Source organism: Cyclopterus lumpus, chromosome 8, assembly GCF_009769545.1.
Source record: "Cyclopterus lumpus isolate fCycLum1 chromosome 8, fCycLum1.pri, whole genome shotgun sequence".
In the NCBI taxonomy this organism is placed as follows: Eukaryota; Metazoa; Chordata; class Actinopteri; order Perciformes; family Cyclopteridae; genus Cyclopterus; species Cyclopterus lumpus.
Window position 1 is genome coordinate 4,672,067 of NC_046973.1, and position 17,153 is coordinate 4,689,219.

The following is a 17,153-nucleotide window of genomic DNA, read 5'->3' on the forward strand; positions in this document are numbered from 1 at the left end:
ATCGTATGTGTGAGATTGATTATGATATATGGGTTGCGATAAGGGCCTTGTCAAACTACTAAAACATGGATATACAGTATAACCTGCATACACATACACATTATCAATTGTATATTCCATGTTTGATTGTGTTGGAGAGGTCTTTATTCAACTTTATGCTTGATTTCCTATTTCCGAGTTGGTGGTTGATTGTATTTATTTACAATTGCCCGTATATGTAGGTAAATGGTAATAAAAAAAGATTAGATATGAAATATTTTAATATTTAATTAAAACTATACCGTACAAATAATTCAAGTAAACAATAAGCAACTACTACAGAACAAATATATATACACAAGTACATATTTTGTCGTGAAGGCTGCATGACTGATTCGTAATCCGTCCCAGATAGAGGCAACGTGATGACGACACACGTGGAGCTGCAGACACGTGACCCGTTTACCTGCGCGCACAACCTGTTGATCTGCTGCGCCTCCGACTCCGCGCTCAAGGAAACATTGTTTAAGCTCGTCGTTTACTTGGAAAGTCGGGTCTTTTCCACGGGTTTCTCAGAGGAAACGCTTCGAGCTACCACGCAACTGTCACGTTGTTTGTTGTTCGAAGTGTGAGTCTTTTATTCGCCGAGTTTGTGGACTTCGATCTCGGCCAGGCACCTGTTTCAAACAAGGAAGTCCAGGCTGGTTGAACCCGTCGTAGATAATAATGTCGGCGGGGCGTCTGTACATGGCAGTGAATTAGGTCGGTTGTCTATTCTGGAAGGCGAGTTTATTCCCCATGTTAATCCTCTAATTGCGTTTTGGACTGTAGCCTGCCATCTGAACGGGATAAAGCTGCTTCCACCCTCTCCGAGACAAGGTGAGCTGTTTGTTAATAATAAAACCTATCGAGACAATGAGGATTTAAACTACAGTATTTCATTCATTCACCTCCACCTACAGTAGTTTATTTGACTTAATTAATTAATGAATGTGTGTTTGGTATAACAAGTTCACAGCAGGTGGTATGACGTCATTACGTGTGTGTGTGTGTGTGTTTCAGATGAACATTTCTTTGGGCCTCATGGATTCATCAGCCGATAATAACTCCATTGTTCACCTGGATGCACCGATCATCCCAGACCCGTCGGACTTCTCCAATATGACCATCATTCGAACAAGCAACGGGTCCCTCATAGAAGACCACATGTTTTTAAACACGCTGGCGGCTCAGGCCCTCTCAGGGATATTTGTCTGGTCCGCCTTGCTCATGACATGCCACCAGGTGAGTTTGTTTCCGTTTCACCAAAGTCATCGACAAGAATATTTCTAAATCTTGGGAGGAAAATCTGTGCACCGCATAACATGAGTGATTTAAATACCCTACAGCTTCAAAGCATTGCACTCTCAGTGGTGTAAATGTAATCACAGGTGGTTGCGTCATGACACATTGCACCTCCCTTGCCAAATTCTTATATCCACAAAGGATTATTACCTTACAGCACAGTGTTGTGAGTTCAGTGTCTCAGCTCACACCGCTTATTTTCATACTCACCCTTGCATTGTGTCTCAGCTTGTCCTAAAGTATTCCAGGCAGGTATTGCTCTCTCTACTGTGTGCTTGCACTGCCTCGCTACATTGTGGGAATGTTTTGCTTGGTTTATAGTTGACTACGAGATTAAAATGGCCGAAAATCCTTTAGCTGATTAAAGGGCAATACATCCACAGCGAGCTCTCTGTATGTTGAGGGGGGGGGGGGGGGGGGAGGAGAGAGGAGAGAGAGAGAGAATCAGGAAGAATAAATGACACTTGTGTGGGTGAGTTACCCACTGCGCAGATGATAACTTATCATTATGGTTTTATCATTGGTATAGAGCAATAGGGTGCACTGTATTATCAGCAGGGCAATCAGTTGATATTGAGATAACATTTACAGCGGTATAAAGGATGAGGGTCTTGGCCTATTCACTGTGGTTTTAATGGCGTACAGATGTTATAGTTCGCAGTTTTAGTCGATGATTGTATAACCCTGGAATTAAAAGTGAATCAATCCAAGTCATATGCCTGGATCGTATTTATTATCGACACTATACAGTCATGACTGTCTGTATTTTAGTGTGATTAATAAAAGAGTTGTTGTTCTTTTGGCACCTTTTTTCTACAAAGCATAAACATGTTGCTTCCTGTGAGTATTGAAAACAATCTGTGTTTAGGGATTCGTGACTCAATATCCAGCAAATTGGTTTCTATCGTTTTTAATATATGGCCAAACGCTTGCTACAAAAACATTTTAATTGAACAAATAAATAGCGAGTGAACCGCAGGGAGAATGAAGCAGGTTCGCTTACAGGCATCTCTTCGGACACGGGGAGAATAAAATGATCTGCAGAGCTACTGTTGCAATGCTGGTGGTGTTTCATCTGACTTGGCTCTAGAGGATTGCTATAGACTTCTAAACTCACATTCTGAATACTAAACAAAGAAAGACGATGACCTTACATCCTCTTTGCTGTAAAGTCGCCAATGCTTTACAGGGCTGGAGTGCGGCTCATTTGTCTTGGTGGGCTTATTGGTTCCTTGGAAACTTGAAGCATTTGGGATTAAGAGCAACAGACTACTCTTATGGTGGGCTGTATGGCTACGTCATGTCCTCACATTTAGATATAATATGTACAATCATTGTTTAAGATATATGTGTTAAAAAATGGTGGTTCCTCTGTCTACTGGCAGTTGATACATACAGAAATACATCTGAGCTGGACTTGAAGCCATTATTCAGCAGACGACTATGCATTACTGTCAGGTCAGCTGTGTGGAGTCAGGAAGGATGTAGTTGGCTTTTCTGTCTTTTCAGGTAAATTGAGGACATTAGTCTGTTTCACTTCACACGTAGAGATGGCCAAATGCATCACCCCCCCGTCCTCACAGTAATCAGGCTTTAATGTGCAGCCTCTAATGGGCATTTAATCAAGCTGAATGCGTCTTGCAGAGTGAGACTGGATGTTGTTTAGTTTTCTTTTACGAATGAAGGATTTTAGAAATAAAAATGTTCACACCCACCGGAATAAGCAATTTGCATTGAAGCCCGAGCAGATGTCTTCATATTTCTTGTTTTGCAAACGTATAATAAAAATATTCAATAAATATATATATTTGTTTATATATATATATATATATATATATATATATATATATATATATATATATATATATATATATATATATATATTTGTTTACAGAACAAATATATATACACAAGTACATATCCTTGAGCGCCGAGTCGGAGGCGCAGCAGATCAACAGGTTGTGCGCGCAGGTAAACGGGTCACGTGTCTGCAGCGCCACGTGTGTCGTCATCACGTTGCCTCTATCTGGGACGGATTACGAATCAGTCATGCAGCCTTCACGACAAAATATGTACATGTGTGTGTGTATATATATATATATATATATATATATATATATATATATATATATATATATATATATATATATTTGTTCTGTAGTAGTTGCTTATTGTTTACTTGAATTATTTGTACGGTATAGTTTTAATTAAATATTAAAATATTTCAAATCTAATATATGTATGTATGTATATGTATATGTATATATATATATATATATATATATATATATATATATATATATATATATATATATATATATATATATATATATATATATATATATATATATATATATATATATATATATATATATATATATATATATATATATATATGTATGTATGAGAGAAAGTAAAAACAGGAAATCGGAAAATAACTTGTATGATCAATCTATTATTACAATAGTTAATATACTAAACCATTAATTGAATCATTGTTTCATCAATTTGTTGACTTTCTTAAGTTAACTAATGTTGTTAATTTTTTTACATGGCCTCTTTATGAGTCATCAGTCATTACTCGAAAATGATTGCAACGTCCGTGGCATCACAATAATATTCCCTAATACGTTTTGGTCTGTAATAAGCGCTACATTTAAATCTGTGGAGGGACATTGATGAAACTATTTGATAGGTTTTCCTATTAAATATGCTAATTGTCTGGTGGAAGAGTTCCTATGAGCATTAGTCAGATATGAATTTAGTTATGCAAGCACAAATTGGATTCACTGTATTGAAGTATTTCTATTCCATATTGTCGTTGGATCAGAGGTGTTGTCAGGTTTTGGCCGTTTCCCTTCAGCTGTTGCAACAGCTTTGTTTTTGATTAGTTCACATTGGTGAGATTAGCCGACCTGCAATAGGTATGAAACTGGAATGTTTTTGGGTTGAGTGATCTCTTTTTAAAAATATTTTATTCAACTCTGCCGTCGTGTTTCATAGTGACGGATCGCACGGAGCAGTCGGTACAAGATCAAATGTAGCTATGAATAATGTCATTGAGTTAAAGAGCCTTTTTGATTTGTTTTTCATAAGCTGTGGATACAATCACGTTCACAGCCATGCGGTTTATGTTGCATTTGCATTGTTGCTATAGGATGTAATTTTTAATTTTTTTAAATTTTATACATCATGATCAGAAATTCAGTTTCCTAGTTGTTTAATCCTATCAGGGAATTAGCATTATTCGTGTCTACTAATGTTTTCCATATTCTTTGTCTCTGTATTTTCAGATCTATACGCACCTTCGGTCCTACACTGTCCCCAATGAGCAGCGCTACATCATCCGCATCCTGTTTATTGTGCCAGTTTACGCCTTTGATTCTTGGCTCAGCCTGCTCTTCATCAGCAACGACCAGTATTACGTCTACTTTGATTCTGTTCGAGACTGCTACGAAGGTTCGGCTCACACGCACTCCCTCCCTGACACTATTTGTATTTTTTACATGACAAGGAACTGACCAAACTGGTTTTACTCCCAAGTCGTTGTTCTCATGTAGATAGACGTCATGATTTGAGGTGTTGCGTTTCTGGGAGGAGTTAGGAACATCCTTTTTTGTGCCCTAGTTTTTGCGCTTGCAAATAAGAAGGAAAAAAAAAAAATACAATGTACCTTTTCTTAAGGTATTTGTAATTCTGCAATGATTTTCAATATTCAAATATTATATAAACGCTGTTCTGTACATTGTTCAGTTGCCTTTGCACATCGCAACTGTCATTGTTTATTTGTTCCGTATGTTTTAAGACCAATGTACTTCAATCATTATGCAAAATGCATTACAAGTAATTTGAGAAAGTAGGAAATACATTATTCAGGAGATTAGTTTACAGTTTGCAGGCCAATTTTGTGGCTGATTGATAAGTGCAGCGCATCAGAAGGCATTACGACTGGAACACCAAAAGCGGCTGTCGCTAAAACATAATGAACCTCCTCTTGACTGGACACCATCGGCATTAGCTTCATTTAATCCCTCTTTAAATAGCAACAAAGGATTAGGAAGGAATTTCCAAGACACAGAACCCTTGGAAGCTTCTTAATGTAAGGACTGAAACATTTATTGTTCCAAAAAGTAGGACTAATTATTTTTTATCATGTGGACGTATGATTAAAAACCATGCCATGGTTCATGGGTTTTATGAAGTAAACCCATGTGGACGTATGATAAAAACCATGCCGTTGTTCATGGGTTTTATGAAGTAAACCCATGTGGACGTATGATAAAAACCATGCCGTTGTTCATGGGTTTTATGAAGTAAACCCATGTGGACGTATGATAAAATGAAGTAACTCTTCTCTTTCTGTTGCAGCATTTGTCATTTACAATTTCCTGAGCCTGTCCTTTGAGTATCTGGGAGGAGAGAGTGGAATCATGTCGGAGATCCGAGGGAAGACCATACAGTGAGCGCTCTCCTTTCAATTCATACATGTACACACCGGTGTGGTTTGGTACCGGCTTAAAGATTAATACAAATATATTTTAAAACCTTCCTTTTTAGCTCAATTTGGACAAATTCCGATATGGTTTTCTCTTCATGTTTACTATCACAAAAGGTGCAAGGTGCGTCTCTCCGCCCTTGAATTAGCATTTGGTGTGAACGACACCGTGAAAGAGCAATAAACAAGTACTTTCTTAATCTGCGAATCTTATCCTTTTATCTCGGAGCTCGTGACTAGCCTCAGACGGTGTGTGTTCTGTGGCTGACTCGGAGCGCTGCAGCTCTTTTGCATGTTCTTAAGACGGCGGCGACGCTAATGTTGAGCCCTGATAGATGGTGGCATCGCTCCGCACCGTCCACTGGGGACACATAATCACTGCACTGCCTTGCTGTTACACGCCCTTTAGGATTTCCATATGTTGTGGCCAGTACTGTAGCGTGTTAAAGTGCAGGTCGAGCATGTATTAATCGGCAGCATGGCAGATTAATGAGATCACACACGCTCACAGTTTAGTTGTTCGCATGTTAGAAACATGGTCTCTGCATTTTCAGCTGCACGTTAAGCCTTCTCTTTTTCTGATAAATATTCTACATCAACATAAGCTACAGTTTAATATGTCATGTTCCCATTAATAAACTTGATTAAGTGGGATATTCCTCAATAATACACCTCGTATGTACACGGCTTCTGTGGGAATTAACACGGAGCGTTGAAACACTTTCGCTCCCAAATCCCCATTTGTTTCTCAAATTCAATTTGACTGAATAACCATGCTCTCGTTTGCATGAGGTGATGAGGGCGTTCATCAGTAATCTACAATTATGAACACGATTAACATAATTAGACGTGTCGACATTAGGCTATTCAATTATTTGTTTGTCGGATAGATATTCTGTTTTCAAATTTTAATATTAAATATATGTTTATTTTAATGAACTCTGGCACCGCTATGTGGTCCATCTCAGCCGAGAACCAAGTCACGGATACGCGCCAAGCCAGATCCCTCGTTGTCATAACCTAAAGGCCTGAGCGGAAGCCTCCAGAGGCTGCATCATGCACAGGCTTGCAGCTGGGCACTGCCAGAGAGGCGGAGCTTAATCCCCTGAGACAGCAGCCTTAAAACGCTGCTGTTTATGCTGCATACCAACCGAGAGGTTCAAGCGCTCCTCCGGTCACGGCGGTTCTGCCCACGCAGCAGGTGGAGTTTTTCTCATTACTCTCCATTTCACTCTCTGTCTATCATTCGCTAAGAAGGATGAGGTGCGAGCTGTGTTGTCCGAGTCGAAAACGGTAGACTCTTCGAGTCGTAGAGCTTATATATATATATATATATATATATATATATATATATATATATATATATATATATAGTTTGTCATAAAATCTGAGAATTGTGACGCGGCGAGGAACCGAGCATGCAAAAAAAACAAAAACGGGAGTGTCCCGGGGAAAAATTGGCACGGGTTGGCGAGTGTGTTTTAGAGTGAGTCTGAGTTAAGACCTCATCCTCCTCCTCTTCTTCTTCTTCCAGACTCAGACATCAGCAGAGTCTTTCTCACCAGTTTGTTTATTTCTTCTGCCGCCACCACCCTCTAAACTGCCTCCTGTGTGTTCATAAATACGTCACTTACAGTAATAATAAAATTAACAAAAGAATAGTATGAATTACTTATGCTGAGTAAAAGAGCTTCTTCAGGAACTCGTCCACTTCCTCGGTATTGTCGGACCAGTTCTGTTGTTGATGCGGTTGTTTTAGCACATGTATTGTTCTATGGGCATGTGACATGGCCGCAATATTTATGTTTTTCATTAATTCATTAATATTTGGAACATATCATATATACATTGCAGTCGAATACAGCTCCAGTCCGAAAATGTAGCGTAGAACTGAGTTAACAGAAAACTGGATGAAGCAGTTGTAACAATTATTTTCATTATAGATTGATCTGTTAACTATATTTGTTTTGTCAATAACTTAACACAGTGTCATCATAGTTTTCCATAGTTTCCTATACAAAAATTACTAAAACAATTAATCAATTTCTATTTGATTAATTGATGAAAGTGTTTATGGTGTGGTGTAGCTACGAAGTACCTGTGTTTCTATTTGACATGTCACTCAATACATACTTTAACGTGCTTCTGTTATCTGATGCTAAATGTTTCCGTGTAGACTTGATGGCTCATCATTTCCTGTCGCCTTCACAGGTCAAGTTGTATGTACGGTACCTGCTGCCTCGCCGGAAGTAGCTACTCCATCGGCTTCTTAAGATTCTGCAAACAGGTGAGCCTCATCCCCTTGTCACCGCACTAGAGATGCTCCTTTTGACCCCTGAAATAAATGTACGTCCACTGAAAATAAGAATGTGAAACGGTCTTTGATATCGCATTGTTAATTATCATTCTGCCCAGATCTCCAGACTGCTTAGACATGACAGCTTTTATAATTGGATGTGTGCTTTTCAGAGGATAACATCCACTGGTTTAAAAAAAAGAAGAAGAAAGGAATCAAAAACAACTGAGGCCAGGTGAAAGAGGCTTGATAATAAACACAGAGAGATGATGTGAGCTGTCAGCGCAGCTCCCTCCCAGTGGCTTGGGATGCTGCACCAGCTGATTAAAAAAACAAAAAACAAAACAGAGTTATGTTCTCAAAACCAAATATATGGGGAAATTGTGATCTTACGTGACGTGTTTCTCAATGGGAAATGCGACAAGTTCTCTCTGCTGGCATATCTGAGATAAATCGTGGTTAGAGGATATTTCTTTTATTAGAGGACAATTAAAGAGCCGCACAATCGCCCCGTTTTGTTGGAGTTTGCTGGGTGTCGGTGTTGTCCTCAAGCTTAAGGGCTGAGCACTGATTTGTTTTGCTTTTAAAATGGGTCAACCTCATTAACATTCATTAACAGCAAATTTCTGAAATCAATATATTGAACACTTCAGATTTTGCAGGTCAACTCAGGAAGTGAGTGGCTAACTGAATTCAAAGTGGTAATAAACTGCTGTCGGACTTAATTATTTGTTATTATAACTGCAAAATAAAAAAAACAGTGTTGTCAATTGGAGAAAACACCAGTGCGTTCGTCTTTCGATCATCAAAGTCAAATACTAAAAACTAGTGGACTCTGAATGACCTTGATCCATTGTGGTGGGGTCAGAGTAAAAACAGACATTCTTTGCACTTCTTGGAAGTTCCAGTGTTTGATTTAAATGAGGGGCTAACAAATGAATCACTGATATGGAAAATCACCTTAAACTAATTGTGGTTCTGAGAAATGGATAAGCTGCTTAGATTACCTTTCAGTTAGTCTTTTATCATATTGTAGGACACGTTAGGGTCTTATTTTCCTAAAAACTGGGCCAAATCTGTTGAGCGTGCAAAAGACGAAGGTTCCTTGTGACTGCGTTGGTGCTACACCTGACTTTACAACCGCACAACACCCGATTACGATATTCTTTCACTACCCAAATGGAATCATTCAGTAAAGGTGTTTTTGAATTATTTTCCTTAAATTAAAGTTAAAATATGCCTTTTCAAACTTTATAGATCACATTTCTGGTAATATTGTGCCCCGAAAATATTTGCAAAAGATCAATTTGTTCATATTTTCATGTCAAACTCTAATTAGCTGTTTCTCCTATAAATACCATATTGCGCTTAATTTGAAGTCCGCCCACTTTTTAGCCGTCCAATCAGGTGCTAATGTTCCGTTTCAGTGTGAAACACACACAGTACAGAAGCTAAAGGCGCTCTTATTTCCATTTCACTAGTAGTCTAAAGGGAAGAACAGCAGCCAGAATACACAAGCAGTTGATGTAGAAAATGAAACTAATTTATTGACATCAGACAGAGGTTTTATCAGAGTTTCATAGCGGGAAGTAAAGATGCAAGCGTGAGGATGACAATAAAAACGGTGACCTTGTGGGCAGACGCATAAATGTGTTAATTAAACTGTTCAATCAATTTTGAAGAATCAGCTTTGATTGTCTGTATTGTAATACCCAACCTACAACATTGCTGTTTAATGGGACTCGTAGACATTTTAAAAGCAGTTCTGTCGATAGTTGCCACCAGTGCAGTGAACTCTGATGTGGTAAAAGATCATAGCACAAAGAAAACGCTTCGGGTCCTTTTTAAGCTGTGAAATCTCTGAGAAATGATTTAGCATTGTGATGGGAAACGCCGGCGGGCTGCTCACAAAATAAGTCAAATCTGGTGAATATCAGATGTGCATGTCATCCTAAATTCACAAAACCTTTGGATGCGTCAGTTTAAAATGTAGATGTAGATTAAGTATGTAGTTTCTGTATATAATTAAAGAACATATTATCTTACATTTTGTTTTGTGCAGTTTACACTGACACTCACATGAAGCTTAGTATTTAAGTATATTACTAGAGTCTGTGTGCAATTATTAACTAAATTAATTTGAAGCAGAAACGGTGGTTGGCTTTTAATCTACTGGTATTATGAATATGATTTGCGTTTGGAATATTAAGGCACGTCAGGAAGCTTTTCGTACTGACAGTTTTTGCTTTCCCAATGCCTGTTCTAGTGTCGCCGCATATTCTCAAAGCAAATCAGTTATCTAAATGATTATTGATGTCATTTCTTCAAGCCCATGACCGATAACTTGGACTGGCCGTTCAAGAGAGCCTCCCTCTGGCTGATCAAGTCGAACACTCCTGGTCTGTTGCTTTCAAGTGCAGCAACGGGGGTGGGAGTTTTGAGCAACCTCTGTCACATTGGTTGGTTCAGGCTTCAATACACAACAAAGAGGACACCTGTCCTCCGGTCTTATATTGCATGCAGGTCTACATTCCCCCGTAAAACGTCCTCCCTATCCACGTCAGCATGAAGACGTCAGTATTGGATGGTTTATTTTCTAGAACGACAACTTTCATAACGGATGTGTTTCATGATTACCTTTTTAATTAAGGTCTTTTAAATATTTGTTTGACATTTGGAAATATGCTTATTTGCTTACTTGCTGGTAATTAGATGAGGATATTGAAACATCTCTCATATGTCCTTAAAGTAAAGGCTGCAACCAGTCATCTTTTTTTAATTTTAATTTAATTTTGTATCTTTATTTAATCAGCCACTCTCAGATTCAAATCTATTTTCCAAGAAGGACATTTACTGAATCATTCACAAGAACACAATAAGAAAAACGGAAACAACATAACTACATAATAATGTAAAACTGTTACAAGAATCATGTGAAACATCAGTTAATAAAGCTTTAAAATCTCCCAGAGGAAGACCGAGTTTAAGGGCAGTTTGCGGTTAATTCCATTTAAAAGGTGCTGAGTACTAAAACCCAGTTCTGCCAACATTAGTGCATACATGAGTGATCTCTAAGGTTAAGTGGTTACTGGATCGGTGCTGTAGTGACGAGATTCAAATGAGAGAAGAGATGTGAGGAACAAAAGAGCTTTATGAATGAATAACGTAAGGTGGGTATTCTTTTTCTTGACCGTAAGAAGATCCATCCAACCACTATTATTTTTTTAACTGGTTATATCTTATTTGCTAATGTAAAATGTAAGCTTAAAAATAAGACTTTTTCTTGGCCAAGAAACAGTCCAACATATACACGCCCATAAATACATTTTCCACAAGATATAACCTTTTAATGAGCAGGATTGAGCGGTTTTTTTTTCAGGTTATGACGTTCTTCTTCTTCCTTCCTCTTCCTACTCTTTCGTGGTGTCCTTGCTCCTTTGGGTGTGTCTTTCTGAATTGTAATGTGTTCTCCAGGCGACTCTCCAGTTCTGCGTTGTCAAACCAATCATGGCCGTCATCACCATCATCCTGCAGGCCTTTGGCAAATATCACGATGGAGATTTTAAGTGAGCAGCACCTCTCTTTCCATTTCATTCTCTTATGTATCTCACACATTCCATGTCATTGCCAGCAGGCTTGTGTTCCGTTTATGTGCTCGTGAAAATAATTTGCAAAATGGAGATAATTGGATCACCCTTTCCACAGTTGGCACAATGACTGTTTAGAATTAAAAGGGTTTAATGTCAGACACAGTGCTGGGATCAAACTTTCCTGTGGGAGTCTGCAGGTACTTTGCTAGCAGGTTTTGTCACACATAATCACATCATTTTGGCTGTTGGTATTGCAAAAAGTAATGCAAGGTTTTCTTTTATATATGGACTAAAGAAACTATATTTCTTTAAGTGTTTCCCAGATGTAGTAAGTGTCTTGAAATGAAGACAATTAATTCTTATTGTATGTTGCACTCAGTAAAGCACAATATTATAAAGGAAGATGTATTGTTTAATTTCATGCCTTTCCTCTGAATGTGATACAAAGACGGAGGCAAATTGCAGACTCTCAAACTCCAATTTTAGTGTATTTGCGGTCGTACCAGATGAGACTGTAAGGGTCCCAAAAGAATATAGAGAGGGTAATGCATCAATAAAATTGTCTTTTTTTAGCGTGTAATCAAAAGCTATAAAATCTGGAGCCCATAAACTGCCTGACATTTCTTCAGGTGCTCTTCTGCGCCTTTCGGCTCAGTGTCTCTTTCTAAAGATTCAGCTGTGACACTTGTTTTTTTTTTATTTTTAAACTACTCTGAAGAAGCACAGAGTTCAACAAGGGCTCGCGACAGACGTCGCCAATCAGCTGGATATAATTTCCCCTCTTACTGTCGAGCTAAGAGATAGACACGATTAAATTATTCCTGCTTATTTCTCCATATACTTCAACAGCAAAAATTAGCAGGCATAAATAACTTGTCTTATTTCATGTCTTTTCTTTAAGCCCTGTAGCAAGACCATGATTATTCACTGATTGTTTACTTATACGCTTTCAGCCAACCATGCACTCTATGGATAGGAGTAATTAGTGTAGTCACAGCTGAGGCTACAGAGAAGCTCTCTGGAATGCAAAGAGGGTAGAAAGGCAGTCTGACAATGAAATATAGACAAGTCTGCCTGTTTATCAAATGCATCCCGGAAAAAGAACGAGGACAAACAGGCTTTAATAAATGTTTCAAGTAAGAGGATAAAAGGGCTATACTTTCAGCTTGAAAAATGTCATTTAAGCTGCCAGTATTATTCATTCAGCCCAAAGTAATAAATGGATAAGAAAACATGAATAAATGGTGGTTGTCAAATGTATGGATGTACGCTGGCTCGTCATATGATCACAGACGGAAACGTTTCACGGTTGTAGATTGACCAAATTTGTAATGACGTGACTTTCCCGGCTCTGTTTCTGTGCAGCATCAATGGAGGATACCTCTACATCTCCATCATCTACAACTTCTCAGTCAGCCTGGCTCTCTACGCTCTCTTCCTCTTCTTCTTCGCAACCAGTGACCTGCTGAGGCCGTTCGAACCAGTGCTGAAATTCCTCACCATCAAATCTGTCATCTTCTTATCGTTCTGGCAAGGTGAGTTTCACTCATTTGCTTTTTTTCTGTATCCGTACATAAAAGGATACATTTCTGATCAAAAAATTGCTTCTTTTTTTTTTTTTTAGGGATGCTCCTCGCCATCCTCGAACGCTGCGAGGTCATACCCAACGCGCTCTTCATCGACGGACAAGAGGTCGGCGCCGGCACCGTGGCAGCGGGCTGGCAGAACTTTATCATCTGCATCGAAATGTTCTTTGCTGCCATTGCCCTCCGATACGCCTTCACCTGCACCGTCTACCAGGCGAAGGACAACGACGTGCCAGGTAACCGCTGCAGTCTGTCACCTCTTCTGTTTTTCTCCCCCACAGAATATGGAACTGACACTGGCTTGAAAGTGTGAACAACAGTAATTGCGTTCCTCTGAGCCTTTGGCAGCCGGTTAGTTCAGTCAAACCGACTTCTAAAGTTAGATTTCACGTTCAAGCGTTCTATTGTAACTGATGCTCCACCTGAATGTCCACATGGCTCCACATTTGTACTTGAATTAAATGCAGTGCTGTCATAATCAGTGTCTGGGTCAGGTTGGCAGGGTCTCATGCAGCAATATTCTCTTTTATATTAATTTTCTGTAAGGGAAGTCAAACATTCTTAACCATCCAAATATGCTTTTTACCCAGGTGTGCTGAATGATGGTCCAATTTGATCATAAATTATGGGGCGTGTGGCTTTTGTTTTTTTATTAACATAGGTAACGCTCTCTAAAGATGATATAAATGCAGGCGTTAAAACTAAAACTACAAGAATTGGAGAGATGCCACCAAAAGAAAGTGTCAGTACTGGTGTTACAGGAGATTCAAAAAAGCATTGAAGAGGAGTACAAAAGCCATGCAGAATCTTAATGTTGATTTAAATATAAGTGATATATCGGGAGTACGAACAAAATGTGGACACAAGCAAAAATCTGAAGACATTTGTTCTTGCAGTGCTTCCCGTGCGAGGCCCGTTGATACTCATGACTCAGAAGACAGTTGCCAGTAAAACGATGAAGAGGAAGATGAAAAGCGATTGAAACGCCGCTGTACAGTAATGGAACAGGGCAGGAGCGGCACCCCTTGACATCAGTGCTGCTCGCAAGTAAAAGACAAATGGACGCCATGGGAAAAGCCTTCCGCAGTGATATCAATCATTTTTCCCCGCTATATTAAACCCTGCGTTCCCTTGCGCTGCTTAACAAGCAGCAGTACTGGAGGTGATCAGGAAAACTGTTTCTGTATCTACTTGATATCACTTTTTTCTTTTTCATCAAGATGAACATTTAGGGAGGTAAACGGACAGAATTATTGGTTAAAGTATAATAATAATAATAATGGTTCTCAGAAGTGTTTGACAGCTTTATGTTGTCTTGCTTCAGCCATATAGTCCCCCACTGCAACTGCACCTTTTGACACCATTAACACTGAGCCGGTGCACACCCACCTTCAGGTGTTGATGTGTATGACTGCAGATATTGCCAGACCTCTGGTTTACCCTTCCTCTGCTTCAGCCCTTTGAGAGCCGGCAGTACGGAGCGACTCAGCAGACCGTGCCTAACTGCCCTGGACACCCATCCACCCACCCCACCTTGCCCTTCTCTTTGCCACCTCCATAAGCCCATAGACTGCACTGCCACTGTGGATGTTGGCCCACTCTTTTATTTATTTATTTTGCAGTGAACACCCTTTTAGTTCTGGGCAAAATTCAACCTGGGGGCTAAGGGTACATCCGTGAGGGCGTTGCCTGTGGCTGAATTGTGTTCGGTCAATTTATGAACGGCAGACGTCATGACGAAAGAAAGACATCATGCTTCATTTCTTTTTTTACCATCAAATATTACAGCCATAATGTTGCACAAAGGTTGGTTTTATAGTACCAGTTGAATAAAAAAGATAATTGATAGACAAAATTAATTTGACAAGCCATTAATTAGTTAAGTCATTTATGGAGGAAAACATGCATAAACATTTGTTCTTGATTCTGGAATATTAATTTGCTGTATTATAATTTTTTTAGGACTTATCTTGTTTTTTTATTGTTTTTTTTAATCTACAACTCTAAATCAGCACTTGTAAAACTATCCAATTAACGCGTTATATTGTATTTCTTTAATTTGTTCGAAACCGAAATTCTGAGTTTTATACAAGGTCTACTCCAGGAAGTAACTGTCTAGCTAGTCTTTCTTTTAAAGCTGTGACATCGCAGTCACATGCATGATTTATCTTATCAATCATCTCATAACCTCCTTTTATTCCCACAGACAACCACCCTCCTATGCACAGCATCTCCAGCGGTCTGAAGGAAACCATAAACCCAGGAGACATGGTGCAAGATGCAATCCACAACTTCTCCCCGGCCTACCAGCAGTACACCCAGCAGTCCACACAGGAGGTGGTCCAGCCCAGCACCAACGGAAAAGTGGCCGCGGGCCACAAGAGCTCCCGCAAGTCTGACAAATTCATGCTGATCACCTCTGATGATGAGTTATAGCCCTGCAAGATCCAGATGTTTGGGTCCTTGCCACCCATATCTCTGACCCCCTGGGGAAACAGCTGTATTGCACAGAGCTGGATTGAATCCAGGTGTTTAATTTCCATTTTCCTGGTATTTAAGATGGACTGCTTGCTTCTGTCCTGTTTGAATGAATAAATTAAGCAGCAAGAGGAGGAAGAAATTAATAGTAGTTTTCAAAATGGATAGGTCAATGACCAGAGAACTCACCTGTCTTCATCTCTTTAGTAATAATCTCAGGAAGATGACATGTCACCTTCACGGTATCGGAGACATCTGGAGCTGTGCAATTTCTTTTAAATCAAGCTGCTGCTGCATGTCCAGCAGTGTCCCCTCATCCTGATAAGGTTTCCTTCTCTGTGTCGGTGCTCGTTCTCTGGCCGTCTGAAGTGCGTTCCCTCTGATTCATGTCAAGTTTCAAAGAGGACATTATGAATATGTGACTCCAGGAGGGAAGCGGGGAAGCCAGCGATGGCTGGGGATGACACTTTATGGACCGTCTCTCGCATCTCCTTGTTTGAAGTATGTGCTGAGCTTTCCTCGGCATGGTTTCCTGACAAATGGAACGATTTGTTTCAGAGACGCATTTGTTTTGGAGCAGGCTCTTCAAACTGCAGACTGTACCACTTCGCAATCCTTTTGTATTTACCGTAGCGTGGACAAATTGGATAAACCTGTCTCCTCCAAAGTGGGAGTTCTAGTCTTCTCATTAATTTTCCCAGCATGCTAAAGAGTTTAATTCAGTGCAACCAGACAGCCGCTCAATTAGTGTCTTGTAGCTTCCACACTATTGTAAGAGTGTTCGGCAGAACCTGTTTGATGTGTTCACATCACTATTCGTGTTATAATTCCATGTTCCAGGGATTATGAAACATACACCGCATTTGATTGGGGTAAATTGTGGTAAATCGTATGTTCTGTTTATTAAAAAAAAAGATAACTCGGTTTTGGATTTTAAATTTTGACAATTTGAATGTTATTAATGTGTTTTTTTGTTTTGTTTGGGCGTGCGTATTCAGACGAAACCAAATATTCTGTGTGGAGGAAAAGTAGCTCAACAAATGTGTGTGTGTGGGTTGAGAGACTTTGTGGTTTCTTCTCCTGCTTATATTTTCTTTAGAAATGCTATCTGTGTTCATATGAGGCGTAAAGCTTTCCTAGTACATTATTGGAAACAACTTTTTGTTTATAAAGTCATAGGTTGTTTGCATTTTCATACCTTCTTGTGCCAATTATAGCTGTCTTTCTGGGAAAGCAGAAATCAATTGAGTTGGGTACAAACGTATCATTTACTTTTGTGTCTTAGTCCTATTTTTGTTTGTAACTTGAACTTGTGAATCTGTACTTCTAAATGAGATAAAAAGCTTTATTTGAATGTACAAAAAACCCCAAAGACTCGTTTTTAG

The 17,153-nt window shown here is 39.2% G+C and overlaps 1 protein-coding gene across 1 annotated transcript; it reads left to right on the forward strand.

The window, feature by feature from the left end:
- Window positions 1-426: 426 nt before the first annotated feature.
- tmem184a (transmembrane protein 184a) lies at window positions 427-17,136 on the forward strand. Its single transcript, XM_034538762.1, has 9 exons — window positions 427-858; window positions 1,042-1,263; window positions 4,617-4,782; window positions 5,692-5,782; window positions 8,030-8,105; window positions 11,589-11,680; window positions 13,070-13,239; window positions 13,329-13,526; window positions 15,497-17,136. Exons 2-9 carry the CDS (start codon window positions 1,042-1,044, stop codon window positions 15,724-15,726), a joined length of 1,245 nt encoding a protein of 414 aa, XP_034394653.1. The 5' UTR covers window positions 427-858; the 3' UTR covers window positions 15,727-17,136.
- The last annotated feature ends 17 nt before the right edge of the window (window positions 17,137-17,153 follow it).